The sequence below is a fragment of the Erythrolamprus reginae genome, chromosome 5, assembly GCF_031021105.1.
Source record: "Erythrolamprus reginae isolate rEryReg1 chromosome 5, rEryReg1.hap1, whole genome shotgun sequence".
Classification (NCBI taxonomy): domain Eukaryota; kingdom Metazoa; phylum Chordata; class Lepidosauria; order Squamata; family Dipsadidae; genus Erythrolamprus; species Erythrolamprus reginae.
In genome coordinates this window covers 20,306,982-20,327,091 of record NC_091954.1, presented here as the reverse complement: position 1 = coordinate 20,327,091, position 20,110 = coordinate 20,306,982, and the positions used below count along the sequence as shown (strand labels likewise).

General features: G+C 40.5%; 2 protein-coding genes across 3 annotated transcripts in view; one reads left to right on the top strand and one right to left on the bottom strand.

Annotated features, from left to right (window-relative positions):
• VSIR (V-set immunoregulatory receptor) overlaps window positions 1–5,170 on the bottom strand; it is a 34,555-nt gene extending 29,385 nt beyond the window's left edge. The window contains exon 1 of one of the 2 annotated variants that reach the window (XM_070752206.1): window positions 4,367–5,170. In XM_070752206.1, coding sequence (XP_070608307.1) covers window positions 4,367–4,430 — 64 coding nt within the window. In that variant the 5' untranslated portion in view covers window positions 4,431–5,170. The remainder of the gene's footprint in view (window positions 1–4,366) is intronic. The other variant, XM_070752207.1, reaches the window with a different exon arrangement.
• Window positions 1–20,110, top strand: part of CDH23 (cadherin related 23) — a 726,582-nt gene that overhangs the window by 627,229 nt on the left and 79,243 nt on the right. The window contains exons 37-39 of the mRNA XM_070753910.1: window positions 10,018–10,239; window positions 10,362–10,481; window positions 13,936–14,116. Coding sequence (XP_070610011.1) covers window positions 10,018–10,239; window positions 10,362–10,481; window positions 13,936–14,116 — 523 coding nt within the window. The remainder of the gene's footprint in view (window positions 1–10,017; window positions 10,240–10,361; window positions 10,482–13,935; window positions 14,117–20,110) is intronic.

Sequence of the window (20,110 nt, the reverse complement as noted above, 5' to 3'; positions counted from 1 at the left end):
CCTCAGAGAGGGTCCGCAACTTGGGCGTCCTCCTCGATCCACAGCTCACATTAGAAAAACACCTTTCAGCTGTGGCGAGGGGGGCGTTTGCCCAGGTTCGCCTGGTGCGCCAGTTGCGGCCCTATTTGGACCGGGAGTCATTGCTCACAGTCACTCATGCCCTCATCACCTCGAGGCTCGATTACTGTAACGCTCTCTACATGGGGCTACCTTTGAAAAGTGTTCGGAAACTTCAGATCGTGCAGAATGCAGCTGCGAGAGCAATTATGGGCTTCTCCAAGTATGCCCATATCACTCCAACACTCCGCAGTCTGCATTGGCTGCCGATCAGTTTCCGGTCACAATTCAAAGTGTTGGTTATGACCTATAAAGCCCTTCATGGCACCGGACCAGAATATCTTCGGGACCGCCTCCTGCCGCACGAATCCCAGCGACCGGTTAGGTCCCACAGAGTTGGCCTTCTCTGGGTCCCGTCGACTAAACAATGTCGTCTGGCGGGACCCAGGGGAAGAGCCTTCTCTGTGGGGGCCCCGACCCTCTGGAACCAGCTCCCCCCTGAGATTAGGATTGCCCCCACCCTCCCTGCCTTTCGTAAACTCCTTAAGACCCACCTTTGCCGTCAGGCATGGGGGGACTAAAACACCTCCCCCTTGCCCATGTTGTTTTGTTGATTGATTGACTGTGTGCCTGTTTTTTATATATACTGTTTTTTATGAGATTATTAATTTAAATTGGAACTGGATGAGTGGGCATTGGATTTGGTATTGTGTACTGTACTGTTTTTTATTATTGTTGTGAGCCGCCCCGAGTTTGCGGAGAGGGGCGGCATATAAATCCAATAAACCTAACCTAACCTAACCTACAATTTGAGAATCTTTAAGCTATTAATTTTAGAGGTCTTCAGTTGCAAGTACTGTATGGAAATTTGTGCAAACCTTTCAAAATTCTACAGACTTAAAACTGTAAAAAGAAAAATTACACAGAATGTTTGTAACTTTTTACAAGAAGAGTTACAATGTTCCCTCGATTTTCGCGGGTTCGAACTTCGCGGAAAGTCTACACCACGGTTTTTCAAAAATATTAATTAAAAAATACTTTGCGGGGTTTTTCCCTATACCACGGGTTTTCCCATCCGATGACGTCATATGTCATCGCCAAACCTTCGTCTGCCTTTAATAAAAAAATTTTTTTAATAAACTTTAATGAATAAACATGGTAAGTAATAATCTGAATGGTTGCTAAGGGAATGGGAAATTGCAATTTAGGGGTTTAAAGTGTTCAGGGAAGGCTTGTGATACTTTTCATAGCCAAAAATAGTGTATTTACTTCCGCATCTCTACTTCGCGGAAATTCAACTTTCGCGGGCGGTCTCGGAACGCATCCCCCGCGAAAAGCGAGGGAACACTGTATTTCACTGAATGGTTGCACTCCAAATGACAATATAACAAAAACATCCCTGGTTTCCCCTCTTAGGCATTATGGAAAGAGACAAATAGACGTCTACTAAAGATTGATGTATTCTGAATGCAGGACTTTTCAATAAACAGTTGAGAATTACTCAAGATCAGTAATTAATCCTTCTCAGGGGCTCTGGTGGTAAGGTTTTATGATTCATTTTAATGTGGTTTCTTTGCTTTAGCCTTGGTGTGATGAAAGAAACCATTGCTTACAAACTGCAATTGGTAAAGAGTCTCAATCAAATCACACAAAGCCAAAAACAATCTACATTGTGTAGGCCAGGTTTTGAGGCAAGACTTAATGCTTTCTAATAGAAAATGCTCCCAGGCTTGTAAAATTATTTCCTAGACAGCACAACTTTGAAGGGGATGGACATAGTGAAGGCATCTCCTGAATGCTAGCATTCATTTAATAAAACCAAAGTATTAAAAGCTGACAAACTTAAAAGGAAGAACGATCAGTTAAATGGACCAGAGGTCCTTTACCGTGCAACATAATTGAAGCCTGGAGGATTGTTTGCTCTGTGCTTCTTTAAAATCATATATGTCAGGGGTCAGCAATCTGCGGTTCTGGCTCTTTTATCCCTCTACTTCAGCTCCCTATCACCGGTCAATGCCACAATTTTGAGAGGAGTTTCCACTTGTGTGTGGGGGGAGAGAGAGAATGGCATGCCAGGAGGAGACTCTATGGCAAGGGGCGGGGTTTGTGGCTGGCTCCACATTTGATAGGGCTTTTGGTTAGGACAGGTAGAGGAAAAAGGACTAGAAGACTCTATGGTGGGGGAAATGGACTTCCGGTTGGCTCCAGAATTGAATGGGGGGCTATCGTTTAGGACCTTTGTGACTCTTTGAGGGTTTAAGGTTGCCGACCCCTGCTGTATGTTAATAGGATTCAAACTCCAGCAATTGATCGTAGTCATTTATTGCTTCCACACTTTTTAGGACATCATCCCAGATGACTATCATTTGTTTTAGTGACTGTTCAAAGTTACAGCTACACTGAAAAAAGTGAGGGGGGTTTTTTATGACTGTTTTTCCTCATTTATGACCACTGCAGAAACACCATGACCACATAGTCAAAATTTGTTTGGCACCTGGAATGTGTTTATGATAGTTGCAGTATCCAGGATTATGTGATCACTGTTCTGGTATAAGCTTGGCCTCCCAGCTGGCTTCCAACAAGCAAAGTCACTGGGGAAAGGCAAATTTGCTTAATGACTGCATGGTTCACTTAACAACTGCAGCGACTCGTTTAACAACTGTTGAAAGAAACGTCATGAAATGAGAGACAACTCACTTTACTGTCTTGCCTAGCAATGGAAATTTTAGGCTCAACTGGGATTGTAAACCGCGGTCTAGCTGTACAATATATGGAAATAATCCGTCCCTTAAAATTAAAGTGTGCTTGCCTTACATACTAAACAACAAAATATCCAACTATTTTTTTTTAAAAAAAAATTAAACAAATGTTATACAAAATGACCCAATGCAATAAGCTTAAGACTGTATCCCGAAGTGTTGGAATTTTAAAATATTTCATTCATATAGTATGCAAAAATAGCAATGAATTTAAATTTATGAATTTAAAACTAAGTTTGGAGATTTATTATTATTATTATTATTATTATTATTATTATTATTATTATTATCATCATCATCATCATCATCATCATCAATGTTGCATTCCATTTTATACAAAACGCTTCTGTATCAGAAAATCTATTCTAGATACTTGTAATGACCCCAAAAGACAGCCCATGACTTTCTAGCAAATGCATGGCTCTACACAGAGATACAATCATATCAACATACAACACTGCTCACTGGGTGTTTCAGATAACTGCTATTTTAGGAGAGGTTTTAGAAGTTACTTGCAAATTTGTGGCCAGTTTTGCAATTTAATCTGCTAGTTTTGCAAAAGGAGAAACTACACATCATTAAAAATAATCCTGTTGCTCATTGCAGCTGAGATGGGATGCTTTCTTGGCATGATTTGGAAGATATTTGGAAGATATTTGGTCATAGTAGACCAAATATGTATAAGAGAGCCAGTCTGGCAAATAGTGGTCCAGGCACCAGACTAGAAATCAGGAGTTTGTAGTCCCATTTTAGGCATGAAAACCTGTTTGGGTGACTTGAGGCCAGTCTTTTCTTTCTTTTTCTTTCTTTCTCTTTCCTCTCTTTTTCCATTTTTTCTCTTTTTCTTTCTTTCTCTTTCCTTCTTTCCTTCTCTCTCTTTCTTTTTCTCTTTTTTCTTTTTCTCTTTCCTTCTTTCTCTCTTTTTCTTTCTTACTTTCTTTCTCTCTTCCTTTCTTTCTTTTTTTTCCTTTTTCTTTCTTTTTCTCTTTCTCTTCCTTCTTTTTCTCTCTTTTTCTTTCCTTCCTTCTTTCTCTCTCTTTCTCTTAGCCCAACCCACCTCGCAGGATTGTTGTTGTGGGAAAGAGGAAGGCTCATTAGATCTGCTCCCCATCTCAAAAGTGGGACTTTTTAAAAATGATTTTTTTTTTTTTAGTGTTTTCAGCCGGGACATCTTCCGTCCTCGCCCCATCATCCGCCCTCCCGGTCCTCGCTTCTCCGGCGTTTCTTATTCAAGGAGCAGAGGCCGAGAGACAGGTGCCTGGGCGCCCCGTTCCCCTCCAAGGCTTCGCGTTCAAGCGGGAAAGGAGCTTGGCAGAGATGGCTCCTCGCCTCCTCCGGGAAGGCAGGGCAGGGACGCCCCAGTGCCGCCTTCGCCTGTAAGCCTTGGGGGGAAACGGGATTGTCAACCCTGTCCGGCTTGGACCCCTCTTTGCTTGAAAGGGGGTGCTCGGTTTGGGGGGGGCAGGAAGCAGAGACGGAGCAAGCGGGAGGGGAGAGGACAGGTCCTTCAGGCGAAGGGAGCCGGCGCCCCCCCTCCTTCCCTCCCTTACCTTGGAGGACAGACAGAAGCAGCCCCAGCTGGACCAGCAGCCCCCACTTGGCGGACGCCTCCATTCCGTCACTGAAAAAAGGGGGGGGAGGAAACCCGGGGGTGGGGGGATTCCACTCGAGATGGCGCGCTCCGGTCCTGCGCGGCGACACGCGGCTCCTCAGACCGAAGGAGACGGGCGAAGGACCGACGGGGGTTGCCCAAATGCCGGAAACGTGCTTATCTTGCCGCCCCGGAGCGCAACTTGGAAGAGCGACCGGAGAGCACCCCCCACAGGCCGGCCTGGGGGCCAGAAAGCGGGAACTCCCGCGCCGTCCAAAACCTCTCGGCGCGGCAGCCTAGACGAGCCTCTCCGGGCGAGCCCGGTCTACCTGAAGGAGGGCGGGGCTAAACTTGGTAGCTTCGAAGTAGACCGCCTTTTTTTGCCTCAAAGGTGAAGGAGAGAGTCGGAGCGAAGGGCCCGGGAGTCAGTCAGTCGCTTGTGGCTTTGGCGGGAAGTTGAGATTGAAAGGTGTGGAGAAATTGCCCCAGCTGCGCTCCGGCCGATTTAAGTAGAAACGCCGGGCTGACGGGGCCGCTGGGGGCAAATGCAGGCGAACCAAAACAGAACGGGGCCCTCCGGCGAAATGGAGTGAAACCCAGAGTTCCTTCTTCGTCTTAGAAAAAACGCCCCCGGGGGGAGGGACGCGGTCATTAATCCGAAATAGCTTCTCCAGCGACGACTCCCATGAAAGACACCGAACAGAAGCGTCGAATGAGCGACTCGACAAGGAAAGCCGCCTGGGCTTTTATCTTGGGAGCCTGTGTAAAAGGGCCCGCGCTCCAATTCAAAGATCCGCCACTGACTAAAGGCGTCGACGTTCATTGTTATTCTTTTTTGTGCTTGTCAGTGTTGGCTCCCGGCAGCTGCTTTACACGAGGGCCTGCGGTTTCCTGGGCAAGGTGTTACGGGAGTGGTTTGGCTTTGCTTGCTTTCCGAGGGCGTCCTCTCGACCAAACTATCCCTCCTGCGTCATCTCCCTAAATTCTTTTTTTTTTTACAAAAAATATTTTATTACAAACATACATAAGCAAACATAAAGAAAACATAATAAAAATATTGCCAGCCCTGTTTATTATTTTCTATAATGATACTTCATTTCTAAATTCTGTTGTGAATGTTGACAAATGTTATTAAAGCAGGATTTGTTGTAGCTGGCCATTATCTGGGAGTTTAAGTACTAAGGAGGAGTTGAATAAAAAAAGTTTTGTATCGTTTACCTCTATTGGGCATAGTTTAAATGTTAGAGCCCCCTTTATTTTAAAAGTCCCCAAAACATGAGAAGTATAGCTGAAATGTACAGTGGTACCTCTACTTACAAACTTAATTCATTCTGTGACCAGGTTCTTAAGTAGAAGAAGCAATTTTTCCCATAGGAATCAATGTAAAAGCAAATAATGCATGCAATTGAGGAAACCACAGGGAGGGTGGAAGCTCTGTTTCTTCCCAGGAGATTCCTAGAGAGGCCCCCACGGAGGCTTCTCCCTACCTTTTCCGGCCCTGTTTCCTCCCAGGAGATTCCTAGAGAGGCCTCATGGAGGCTTCTCCCTGCCTTTTCCGGTTACAGTTTGGAGGCTTAGGTTTGTAAGTGGAAAATGGTTCTTGAGAAGAGACAAAAAAATCTTAAACCCCTGGCTCTTATCTAGAAAAGTTCGTAAGTTTGCAGGTAGAGGTACCACTGTATTTCCATATACTTCTGTTGATTAATCGATTATTACTATTTCCAAGGGACTTTAAAAGTCACAAATGAGCAGATGCTGACTTGTAAAATTATAGGCCACCCAGCTTGTAAATCCTGGCGCAAACTAGGCAAGTAGAATATGCAAATTTAACCTTTGCCAAATTCCAGTAAGCCTATTGATGCAATACATTGATTTGTACTATTTGTGGACCAACACAGCTATTAATTGTAAAGAAATTGGGCTCTGCATAGATGTACAAAAACACGTAATAATTGTAATCTTTTCATCTATTGATGTAAATGTTCGTTGCAAGTTGTAATTTGCACCATATGGAATTGCTTAGAAGGAATTCCAAATGGTGCAAATTACAACTTTTAATGAGTATTACTTCTAACAATTCCATAGAGATCCTGAGATGTGATACAGGTAGTCCTTGACTTATAACCACAATCAGGACCAGAATTTCTGTTTCTAAGCAAGGCATGCCTGATTTTACAGGATTTTTTTGGGTGTGGTTGTTAAGCGAGTCGCTGCAATTAAATGAATCACAGTCATTAAACAAATTCAGCTTCTCCCATTAACTCTTGTTGGAAGCCACCTACATAGGTTGCAAGTGGTAATCATATGACCCCAGTCAATGTAACCATTGTGCATCGAACTATAAGATGCACCAATGTATAAGACGCATCAAGATTTCAAAGAGGTTAATAAGGAAAATGAGTTTTTGTCCTTCCTGGACCCCAGAAATGCTCTGCAAGCCACCCAAACCCTCTGCATGCCCTATTTTTCATCTGTTTTTTTTTTCAAACAAATGGGGCATGCAGAGGGTCTGGGAAGTCTGCAGACTGCTTCTGGGGGCTGGGAAAAGGCAAAAACGGCCTTGTTTTTGCAAAAAAACCACCCCATTTTTCACCTTTTTTTTCCAAAAATGGGGGTGTTTTTGCCTTCCCCCAGCCCCCAGGAACATTCTCCAGGCCTCCCAAATCCTCTGCACCCAATTTTGGTGAAAAACGGCCCGTTGTTTGCAAAAATGGGATGAGAGGCCAAAATGGCTGTATTTGATGCATAAGATGCACCAACATTTCCACCCTCTTTTAGCTACCTCTACTTAGGAACTTAATTCGTTCCATGACAGGTTCTTAAGTAGAAAAGTTTGTAAGAAGAAGCAATTTTTCCCATAGGAATCAATGTAAAAGCAAATAATGTGTGCGCTTGGGGAAACAGCAGGGAGGGTGGAGGCCCTGTTTCCTCCCAGGAGATTCCTAAAGAGGCCCCACAGAGGCTTCGCCCCGTCTTTTCCAGCCCTGTTTCCTCCAAGGAGATTCCTAGAGAGACCCCACAGAGGATTCTCCCTGCCTTTTCCGGTTACAATTTCGGAGGCTCAGGTTTGTAAGTGGAAAATGGTTCTTGAGAAGAGGCAAAAAAATCTTGAACACCCGGTTCTTATCTAGAAAAGTTCATAAGTAAAGGCGTTCTTAGGTAGAGGTACCACTGTACTCCGAAAAATACAGTACATACCAGTTGCCAAGTGCCCAAATTTTGATGCTACGTGGACCTAAATACAAGGATTGGTTGTAAGTGCTGTTGTAACTTCAAACAGCTGCTAAACTAATCAAATTAAAGATTACTTGCACTGCAGAAGTATACATACATAGTTGCGTATTCAGTAAATGTTTCAAATTCAGTTGATAGAACATTCTTTTGCATAGGAGCCAAAATATCATGGGCATTACACATACTCAGCATATTAATTGGTTTCATATGGTTTCATTTTGACATGTTAAAAATGGTACAAATAAACAGTTTAAACTTCCACCTTACGGGTGGATATGTATATAATATATTCAGCTAGAATACTTTTGCCTCAGATGTATATTCCCCTGTATCTGAAAAATACAGTACTACGTATTCATCCAGTATGGTATATTTGATGTGTTTCTTCAAAACTTAAGAATTATTTTCTGCCTCACCAATGTAAGATCAATTTCTTAGGAATCATTATTAATATTTTAATAACTGCTTGTTATTAGCTATCATAGTAAAGCCCAGAATTAGCTTTCCTTTAGAAAGTAATTACAATGTTTATGCATTCTTGATTTCTGTTTTCCTATTAAAATGAAGCTAAGATGTTTAATTATTAACTCAAAAGGAGAACAAGATCAAGGTTGCTGTTGTTATTATTGTTGTTGTTACCAGGATTGATATGCGACTTACTTATTTTAGATATTACTTGTTAATATCTAAAAATAATTGATTCCTCATATAAATAGTTATCCTTCCTTAGTCCAGAATTTGTAGAAAATTCTGTAATTTATGCAGAACCATATTTGGACTAAATTAAAGACAATTTTACCAGTCTGGATTTAGTCTGAAGTTCAATTCTTTGACATCAAGAATTTGATCTAAAACTGTGGCAAACCACATCATAGTCATGATAAAAAAAATACTGATTTAAGGTAAAACAGTTTCCTGTACAGGTTATTGTTGTTGTTGTTTCATGCATTATTTTGACATTTCTTATATCTTCTACTATAGGTGAAGTGAGTGTTTTACTTTGAAACTAAAATAATAGCATTAGGAATTAAAAGGGTGTTTTGTTTGACAGAAATTAATATTTTGAAGATCAGTTTTTTGTCATATACACAGGGTTAGGCAGTAGGTATGACGGGGTGGAACGCAGGTCCACCGTCAGACATGAAGCTGTGTGCAAGGCTCCAGCTGACCGGTGGCAATCACTTCCTGGATTACTGGTCTCGGCTTGGCTCTCCTTTTTTCCCCTGCTGCTGCTGTTGAGCATTTCTCGCTTTTTTCCTCTTTCCTCCTTCCTGGCCTCAGATGAGCTACCCTCTCTCCTGCCTGGCTCCCCTCCAGCCTCACCTGGCCACCTCCCAAGGCCAGGAAGGAGGAAAGAGGGAAAAAACCCAGGAAACGCGAAGCAAATTGTCACCCCAGCAAGCGACACTGGTGAGGTTGTAAATTGATGACTTAACAGTTCACTTGAATGATGATGATTGTTCAAGCCACTCCTACCTGATCACGTGGCCAGGAAGCCACTCCTATCCAGGCACATGACCATCAAGCCACACCCACAAAATAAGCCACACCCACAGTGTGGCAGTAAAAATTTTGGCTGCCCATTACTGCATATATACTTGTACAAGATGTATCTTTAAAAACAGTTAAAAGTGAAATATAATTTAGAATAAATGAATGTGTAGCTTTTATTTATTTTGGTGGCTTACAAGGATAGAAAATTTGACTATAGAAATAGCCCTGTTTGCCTTCTTAGCACTTAACATACAGGTAGTCCTTGAGTCGTGCTTGCTTATAGAGAAATCTGCATTAGGTTTGGGGGGTTTTCCAATCAACTGTACAAATCTTTTGTTGGAATATGAACAAGAGACATTAAAAGAGATTACCAATTGAAAGCTATTTGAACAATATTAATACAGTGTTCCCTCGATTTTCGCGGGTTCAAACTTCGCGAAAAGTCTATACCACGGTTTTTCAAAAATATTAATTAAAAAAATACTTTGCGAGGGGTTTCCCTATACCACGGTTTTTCCTGCCCGATGATGTCATGTGTCATCGCCAAACTTTCATCTGCCTTTAATAAAAAAAATTTTAAAATAAACTTTAATAAATAAACATGGTGAGTAATAATCTAAATGGTTTCTAAGGGAATGGGAAATTGCAATTTAGGGGTTTAAAGTGTTAAGGGAAGGCTTGTGATACTGTTCATAGCCAAAAATAGTGTACATTTACTTCTGCATCTCTACTTTGCGGAAATTCGACTTTTGCGGGCAGTTTCGGAACGCATCCCCCGCGAAAATCGAGGGAACACTGTATTCATATGGTTCCCATGTTTCATTTATTTCTCCCCTGCATGATTCTAAATATTCTCGCTATATTCTAAATTATCTTCTATAGGCTACAACTACAGTCTACGTAACCGTTCTGGATGAGAATGATAACCCTCCAGTATTCCAGCAGCAGCAATATGAAGTCACTTTGGATGAAGGTCCAGGCACATGGAATGCCCTTCTTATCACCATCAGTGCTGTGGATCAGGATGAAGGCTTAAATGGGACCATTATATACGCCATCACAGAGGGGAACATCATGAACACCTTTCACATCAACAGCACCACAGTGAGTGCACATTGGGTTTTTTTCACTTACCACCACACAGGTGCATCACAACCAAATTTCACAGTCCTTCAGTCTTCACTGCTGAAAATTAAAAGTTTTTAAATTTTGGGTTGTCATTTCAGGGACAAATACGTACCATGAAAGAATTGGATTACGAAATCAGCCACGGGCGTTATACACTATTAATCACAGCCACAGACCAGTGTCCGATTCCGTCACGCCGTCTCACATCTACTACAATGGTATGTTCTGAGAAAAAAATGAAATTTGTAGACATGGCAAACAAACGCATTCCCCTAAAAACAATCATCTAGTAACTACTACTAACTATTGTCGTTACTACCAACAGCAAATTGCTTCAGGAATGTACTTCCATTTTTAAAAAGCCTAGGATCACAGAATAAGGAAGAATTAATTATTGCCTCTACTGTGAATAAGACGGTCTTAATCTCCCAGCAATCTTTCTATGCTATAAAAAAGTGACTCAGAACAACTATTACTTCAGTGGTTTACATAAAGGGAGGAAATTCCATCAACAGTTTCCAAAGGAAAAGCTTGCTTCTTATTTGTCCCCGGGGCAGATTTAATTTGAAAGATGGAAAAATCATTGAACTGGGTGCAGTTCTCTTGGTCTTAATTTTTCTTTTTTGATATTTCTTTATGAAGCCCTCTTCTAAGATTGATGAAAGTATGGATCTGACGACATTTTTTCCTGTATTGCCCCAGTTGATATGTTACAACTGCTGCACTGGGAACAATTCTGAATTTGTATACATTCATGTCCATAAAAATGTACGGTATTTTTGTTTCACCAAAATACCGTTGCCCCAGCTGGTGAAAAGTAAGAAATAATGAAAAATAAATAGATGGGAACCATTGTATTCAATTGTCACAAGGTGTAATTGAAAAGGCCTCCTAGTATACATGATAGATTTAAAAGTAACACTCATGAAGATGGAATCAGAACTTTAGTTTTCTTCCTCTCTCTAGTTCAATTATTGTTGACTTCATATCAGAGGTAAGTTTCAGCAGGTTCGGACCAGTTCTAGAGAACTGGTAGTAGAAATTTTGAGTAGTTTGGAGAACCATTAAATACCACCTATGACTGCCCCTACCCCATATTTTCTCTGTTTCTTGAGTCCGAGCTGATTGGGAGAAACATAGAAACATAGAAGACGGACTGCAGAAAAAGACCTCAAGGTCCATCTAGTCTGCCCTTATACTATTTCCTGTATTTTATCTTACAATGGATATATGTTTATCCCAGGCATGTTTAAATTCAGTTTCTGTGGATTTACCAACCACGTCTGCTGGAAGTTTGTTCCAAGGATCTACTACCCTTTCAGTAAAATAATATTTTCTCACGTTTCTTTTGATCTTTCCCCCAACTAACTTCAGATTGTGTCCCCTTGTTCTTGTGTTCACTTTCCTATTAAAAACACTTCCCTCCTGAACCTTATTTAACTCTTTAACATATTTAAATGTTTCGATCATGTCTCCCCTTTTCCTTCTGTCCTCCAGACTATACAGATTGAGTTCATTAAGTCTTTCCTGATACGTTTTATGCTTATGTTTATGTTTATGTTTATTAGATTTGTATGCTCAAGACCTTCCACCATTCTTGTAGCCCGTCTTTGGAACCGTTCAAATGGGGATTTTGCAGTAACCTTCCCTTAGAGTGGGGAATGGAGATTTTACTGCCACACCCCCAAGCCACACTCACCAAGCCTTATGACCACCAAGCCACCCCCACAGAAATGGTAGTTTAAAAAATTTGAAGCCCACCATTACAGGTATCTACAACCCTGTGAGATTTATTCCCTCAACTACAGTTGTGGAGACATATTGGTAATAATCTGTATGGAATAGTATCTTGGAAAAATTAATTAAGAGGAGGTATTCAGAGTTTCTACAAAATTTACCTAATTAAAAGGTAGTTGTAAAAACAAGTCTGAAGACATGGATTTTTTCATTTCCTCAACTCTTAGTAGAGTACAATGTTGACATTAAAATTTGTCACCATCCTCTAGTGGTTAATTTCCAAATCAGTAACTAAGATTTAAAAATTATTTCTACAGATAGATACCATATTTAGCCAAAGGAAGGAAATATTTACTTTCAAAGTTATCTACTTTCAAAGTTGACCAAAAAAACTATGTAATGCCCAGTTTCTCCATCTTTTTAACATGAAGAAAAATTAAAAGGCCAGGTATACACAAAAACACTCCCAAACATTCCCATTCTGATTTCCGGCAGAAATAAAAGCATCATCACAAGCTCAAAAACAAAATTAAAAGCATCAACACAAGCTCAAAAACAAAATTAAGAAAGAAATAGAATTAGCAGAACAAGAGGACAAGGAAGGGAAGAAAAGAGAGATGGAAAATGAAACAAGAGAAAGAAGGGGCCACCATTGGAAAGACAAGGCAAAAAGAGAGAAATATTACAAAGGAATTAAAATTCAGCAGTGCAACAATCTCCCTTCACAATTTAACAGTTGATAAAAGATCAGACCCTTTTCAACAATGGTGTCTGCAAGTTGTTCATTTAATTGCAACTGCTTCCAGTCAGTTGCAGCCTCTAACATGGAACTATGCTATTCTTAATCATCAATATATTGGAATTTAGTTATCAGAGAATGGCAAATAGATATTTTTGGCATTGTGCAATGTAACCATTTCCTGATCTTTGCCTTTGAACATAGAATTCAAAAATGATTCAACAAACACATTAAATTTTTGTTTACCATGATTGCTTTCTAATTTAATTTGAATGCAGTGTAGTGGTATATAGCACAGTGATGGTGAACCTTTTTTACCTTGGCGGCCACGCTAACGCACAAGTGCCCATACCCATAATTCAATGCCCTGGGAGGGTAAAAACAGCCTCTCCCAGCCCTGGGGGCCGGAAATGGCCTGTTTCCCAACTTCTGATGGGCCCAGTAGGTTTGTGTTTTGCCCTCCCCAGGCTTCAAAGGCTTCACTGGAGCTGGGGGAGGGTACAAACACCCTCCCCATCCCCCCCTGGAGGCTCTCTGGAAGCCAAAACCACCCTCCCAGAGCCTCTGTGTGAGCCAAAAATCAGCTGGCCACACACACATGCATCTTGCAGCTGAGCTAGGGCAACAGCTCGTGTGGCAGCAGACATGGCTCCATGTGCCACCTGTGGCACCCATGCCATAGGTTCGCCATCACTGGTATAGCAAATGCTAGGTAACATCCAGAATTCAGCAGCCAACACAACTTTTGAAAAAACAGCATATAAGGTGGATTTGATCAGAGCTTGTCCTGGCAAACTCTCACATCATTGTAATTTATCAAGAAGCACAATTTGCTGGTTATTGTAGAATGCTGATGCTGAAATCTCCGTTACCTTTTTTGATCTACCCCAAAACCTGCTAAGTCAAAAGGGAATAAAGGTGTTGCTTTAGCTTCCTTTATTATCTATTTCTCTATGAAAAAATATTGGGACATTTTGGGATCATTGATGCAAACAAAAGCAACATTCAAAGCATTATTAATATAAAAATGAATAGATTGTAAACAGTTTTCTGGCAGTTGTGTGAAAAATTGTTACATTTACCATAGTAGTAGTAGTAGCCTTTGTTGTTTTCATAAAGTAGATGTCCCAAATCAACGTTTATGCTTGTTGTTGAAGCATTTTAGAACACCTCTGTGCTTTCTGTGTTAATCTCAGGTGTTGATAAATTTGAATGATATCAATGACAATCAACCAACGTTCCCTCGTTCTTATGAAGGGCCCTTTGATATCACAGAAGGACAACCTGGTCCAAGGGTATGGACTTTTCTAGCTCATGATGGAGATTCTGGACCCAGCGGGCAAGTTGAGTACAGCATCATTGCTGGAGATCCTCTTGGTAAGTGACGGAAATGATAAAGATGCAGAACCAAAGCTCTGTGGGTTATCATTTTTACTTCATCCAGAAATGCATTGTGGAAAAGAATGGTCATCTTACAGTTAATAATACAAGCCAAGGAACTGACATTTTATGCCTGCCTTGTTTCTTTACTTCCCTAAGCAAATAGCAGTGCTTATTAAAAGCAAATTTCTACATATGTAGAAAAGGATAAATCTGCTATTCAAAATTTGAATACTATTGATACTACCCTGTTTCCATGAAAATAAGATGTACTCCAAAAGTAAGGCATGCCAGAGGTTTTGCAGAATTTGCTAATATAAGGCACCCCCCGAAAATAAGGCGTAGTCAAGTTTACATACGGTACGGTGGAAAAACATACGGTACCATTCAAAGCTGTTCATAGCGGTACCATAATAATGTGGTGTCCCCTGCTGGCCCCTTCCATCGCTTTGTACCGTCCAGTACAGCAGACACAGTCTGCTGCTGTCTCATCGACATTACAGTCCCTACTACAGTGCATAGACTGTAGTTCCTCTGGTGGCCGGAAGCTGCAATAGCGGGAGTATACTGTTGTACCATATAAGTGCCGCCGTTTGTGTGTGTGGGTGCCATACTGACAGGTACCATACCGTAATCAGCGTACCGTACGGTACACTTTCTTTGGTGGGTGTCAGCTTTTTTGCCTGAGAATTTGTCTTATTTGAGAAATATAAGGCACCCCCCGAAAATAAGATGTAGCACAACTTTTGGAGCAAAAATTAATATAAGACAGTGTCTTATTTTCGGGAAAACACAGTATTGAGCTGAATTAGGTGCTTTTTTAATTCTTTAATTTTAGGAATCTTTGAATCTTAAATATATCTTCACTTTCTATTTTGACTAATGATGATTTGGACAATACAAGGGATCTGCAAAGCAGATCTCCTAATTCTTCCCTCAATTGTGGGAAGATTTTGGACTTTCAGGATCTAGTTTGGTGAAAACAGAATTTCTTACTTAAGAATATAATTGGAGAGGAGCCATTCAGGTGCTGTTATTCCTAAAATTGAAGCCAAACATTTTTGCAAATCATATTTCTCTCTTATTCCTGCAGTTCAGAGTCTAATATAAATGGAAAACCAATTTCAACATTAATGAAAAACTTTGTTATGAGTATCTTATGTTGCCTGAGTTTCTCTTTGATGATTGATTGCTCAGCGTAATGCTGATAACAATAATTCACTTATTTAGAAGAACTAGTATTGTAAATTCCACAAAACTGCTAAGGTTTTCCTGTTTGCTTTTACTTTAGGCAGCTTTTGCATCCAAAATGGGTAGGAAGTACCTTTCTGTGTTTCAAAGCATTTTTATAGTTTTGAATATACGTATTGCCTAAAGGTTGACAGTATTTCTATATAAATATGATTTAAAACATGATCTCTTCTCAAATTCTAAATCTAGATAAAAGGAAATTGAAGTATACAAATGAGTCAAAAACATTGATTTATTATTCATTTATTTCTTGAGAAAAAATGATCCAAAGCTACACATTTGCTTTCAGTAATGATGTATTCCCAATAGGAAGCCGAAACTGAACTTAAAGGTTACCATGAGTATTCATCAGTCCTACACAATGGCTTGAAAGAATTTTAGCTCATTCTTTCTTATAGAACCCCTTCAGCTGAGGGACGTTGGTGGACTTTCTCACTAGAACTGTCAAGCTTCAAATCCTTCTACAACATTTATCTAGGATAAGGTTTTGGGATTTTGAAATGTCAAAAGACCTTGGCATTTTCCTGTAGAATTTGCTGATATAGTTCATATGGCCATCAATAATGCTAAATTATTCTGGTCCAGAGGCAACAAAGTAAACCCAACCATAATACTGCCAGCACCATATTTTACTGATGAGACAAGGTTCTTGGAATTCAATGTTTGTCTTTGACCAAATGTAACCCTTTTAGTCCAAGTCAAAAATTCTGTTTTGGTCTCTTTCATTCACAAAACATTCTTCAAACAGTCTTCTAACTTATCGATGTTGGCTTCTGCAAATTGTAGAGGGACAGCAATTTTCTTTTTGAAGAGCAATGGCTTTCTTCTTTCAACCCTCCCTTTCACACTATTATTGTTCAGTGTTCTAATGAAGGTGGTCTCATGACATTCCTCAATGCAATAGAGGCCTTTACTTCCTCAGACATTTCCTTGATGTTTTTTGAGACCAATTGGTCTAACAGCCCTTCATGTGACCTTGGCTGATCAACCTTTCCTATTGCCTTCATGTGCACACTAGCTGCCTGACAATGGATTGATAAAATTCAAACTCTTTGGGAATAGTTTTGTAAACTTTTCTAGCCTAGTAAGCATCAATTACTACTTCGTTCAAGCCACAACATACTTCTACATATATGTGTTGTGAAGCTACAATTTTGATAGTGAATACCGAGAGTTCAGTTCTTAAAATAAGGCACAGTCACTTCTTACTATTAGCCCTTAGTCTGAAACAACAGTAATTTATCTTTCAAATAAACTAATAATCCTAGGGAATCACATCTTTCTGCCACACCCAAACATATAGTTTTGGATCACTTCTATTCTGCCAGCGTGCCCCAACCGCCCGTAATTACAGGGTAATTAGTCCAAAAAGACACACACCACACGATAGAAGGAAAACCAAAAGTCTTTATCAATAGAAAAGCAGAAAAAACTCTCTTTTTAAAAAGGGATTTTCTGGTACACACAAGGCACAGGTTAAATGCAATCCAATTTCTCACCCAGTAACTGGGAAATTGAGTCCAATTCCAAAAGTCCAGAAATTCCACACACAGTCTTGAACAGGGAAACAACAAACCACGATCTTGACGAACTATGAATCAGATAAACTTCCACGAGGCTAAACTAGCACGCTGCTCTTTTTATCTGTAGCACTAATTACAGCAGCCCCATCCAACCACAGTTGGACTCACTGATCTCCTGTAATAATCCTTCAGTTGTTCTTTCCTATGCATCACTCTACGCATGCGTGCGTCTGTCATAAGTTCTTGTTCAGAATCCAGGGATGATAAGGATGATTGATCTCCTCCTGGGCTGTCTGCCAAACTCCCCTCCTCCCTGCCACTCACGCTTCCTTCGTCAGAGGAGACTTCATCGGGAGATTCCATCAGGAGCAAAACAGGCCTGTGGCATGCGGATGTTTCCCCCACATCCACCTCCACATTCCTTGGGGCAGGAGCTGGGCCAAAGCCAACCACAACAACTTCCCTCAATAAATAAATGAACCAGTTTGATGTTTTTGACTCATTTCTTTAATTGGCTTCTCTTGAGCTAGTTTTAGCATGTGTGGAGAAGCATATTTTAGGTCACATTTAGGCAGAAAATTTGAAGTTCAAAAACATATACAAGGTTTTAAGCACCACTCTATGTAAGTGTGCATGTTTGCTGTTTGTGTGTGTGTGTGTGCATGTATAATCAACTTTTCTAATCGATTTTAAGTTCTATCGATATGCTAACTTTCCCCATTCTGGTTTAAACACTCTGAAATCAATGTTAGACATTGACTAGAAATGCAAGAGGCAGATTACTTAGAAATGAACAATCTTTTCCTTACAAGGAGGAAAGAAAGAAATACATGTCAGGACAGTGAAGAGAGCAATTCAAAACCATGTTAGCAGGGGCCTCTTCTGAGAAATAGGAGTGTGTACATCAGGAAATCCTGCCGTAAGAAACATCCGTAATGAAAGGAAGCATTGCAAACTTTTTATGCTTTCCATATTAGAAGGTGCTTTTGCAAGCTCACCAAGTGTTTTGGAAGGAATGACAAGCTTGCCTTCCGAAAGGATTAAACTGTGTTTCTGAGCAAAGAAAAGTACCCTGAAGTTAAAACAACAGTGCTTTTTTTTAAAAAAATGAGGAAGGACCAGGTTTTTTAGTCTCTTTTAAGAAGTTTATTGGTGCAATTTTTGTGAGTGCTTACATTGTGTCACAATATTTATTTGCTATGCACGCATCTGTGTCTATCGACTTGGCCAGTTTTTTAAAAACATTCCTGTGCTCTTTCTACCCTATCCTGAACGTGGAGGAAATTTAAATAAATAGGAAACTCCTTTTAAAGTTCATCTTATGCTCGGTGCCAGAAAAACATCAAAACAAAGTTCTTGCGACATTTGTAGATTATTGAGCAAACTCCTAGAAGAAAGAGGAAGTTTTGTAGTTAAGGCTAATTGGAGCAGATTAAATTTATGGCCTTAGTAAATTACTGGAGGGAGGAGAGAAAACACGAGATACAATTTTCTGAGATACAATAAGGATGGTTTCCCCCACCCTTTTTTAGTCTTCTTGAATATCTGAGAATCACTTGTCCAACTTCAAATCAACATTGGTGTTATTTCTTTGTGGATTAGACCTTGGATACATACCCTGAAATTAAGCAGAAAGACCAAATTGGAATATAGATTAGATTAGATTAGATTTATTGGATTTATATGCCACCCCTCTCCGCAAACTCGGGGCAGTTCACAACAAGGTAAAAACAATACATAATAACAAATCCAATACCCACCAATCCAATTACAATTTAAGCTAAAAAAATTCATAAAAAACAACCCCAGAATATAAAAAAAAACCAAGCACACAATCAAGAGAATTTTGAGCAAAAAGCCATAACTGTCAGTGCCCAAGAAAAAGAATGAAAAGAAGTCCTAAAGGCTGTGAGAATACTGGAAAATTGTAAGGTTGCAGAGGTGGATGATGCAACTGGAGAAATGTTAAAATGTAGGTGTGACTGTGAAAGTTGGGCAAACTTGTGTGTGAAGAGTGCATTAGTGCCTGATGATGGAAGCCTGTCATTAATGTTTCCTACACAAAGGGAAAGGCAACAAGAGGAAGTGTGCACTCTTTGGCAAGTTTCTAATTAAGAGGAGTATGTGAAACACCAGCACACAAAGTTGTTAGGACAGGCAGGAGATGTCAGACTAGATGCTCATTTTTGAGAAATGAGTTATAGAACTAAACGAGGCTATTGAGAAACATATCCACATCAGGAAAAAACATAGTTACCACATGATTGTAAATGTAGAGAAAGCGTAAGATGAAGCGAATGTGTTTGAATTGTGGGATGTTTTGCATGAAGATGGAACTGAAGGTTGGTTACCGAATCCCACATCGCAAGAATCAATTCAGTGCATAATAAACGTATGATTTTGAGCAACATCGAAAGCTTAAGATGTCTCTTTATTTATTTTATTTTATTTTATTTATTTATTAATCAGATTTGTATGCCGCCCCTCTCCGCAGACTCGGGGTGGCTCACAGCAATAATAGTACAATGTAAACAAATCTAATATTTAAGTTTAAGTTAATTTAAAACCCCAATTTAAAAACCAATCATACATACTAGCATACCATGCATAAATTTTATAAGCCTAGGGGGAGGGAAAGTATCAATTCCCCCATGCCTGATGACAGAGGTGGGTTTTAAGGAGCTTACAAAAGGCTAGGAGGGTGGGGGCAACTCTGATATCCGGGGGGAGTTGGTTCCAAAGGGTTGGGGCCGCCACAGAGAAGGCTCTTCCCCTGGGTCCCACCAAACAACATTGTTTAGTTGACGGGACCCGGAGAAGGCCAACTCTGTGGGACTTAACTGGTCGCTGGGATTCGTGCGGCAGAAGGCGGTCCCGGAGATATCCTGGTCCGGTGCCATGAAGGGCTTTATAGGTCATAACCAACACTTTGAATTGTGACTGGAAACTGATTGGCAACCAATGCAGACTGCGGAGTGTTGGTGTGACATGGGCATATTTAGGAGCGCCCATGATAGCTCTCACAGCTGCATTCTGCATGATCTGAAGTTTCTGAACACTTTTCAAAGGTAGCCCCATGTAGAGAGCATTACAGTAGTCGAGCCTCGAGGTGATGAGAGCATGAGTGACTGTGAGCAGTGACTCCCGGTCCAAATAGGGCCGCAACTGGTGCACCAGGCGAACCTGGGCAAACGCCCCCCTCGCCACAGCTGAAAGA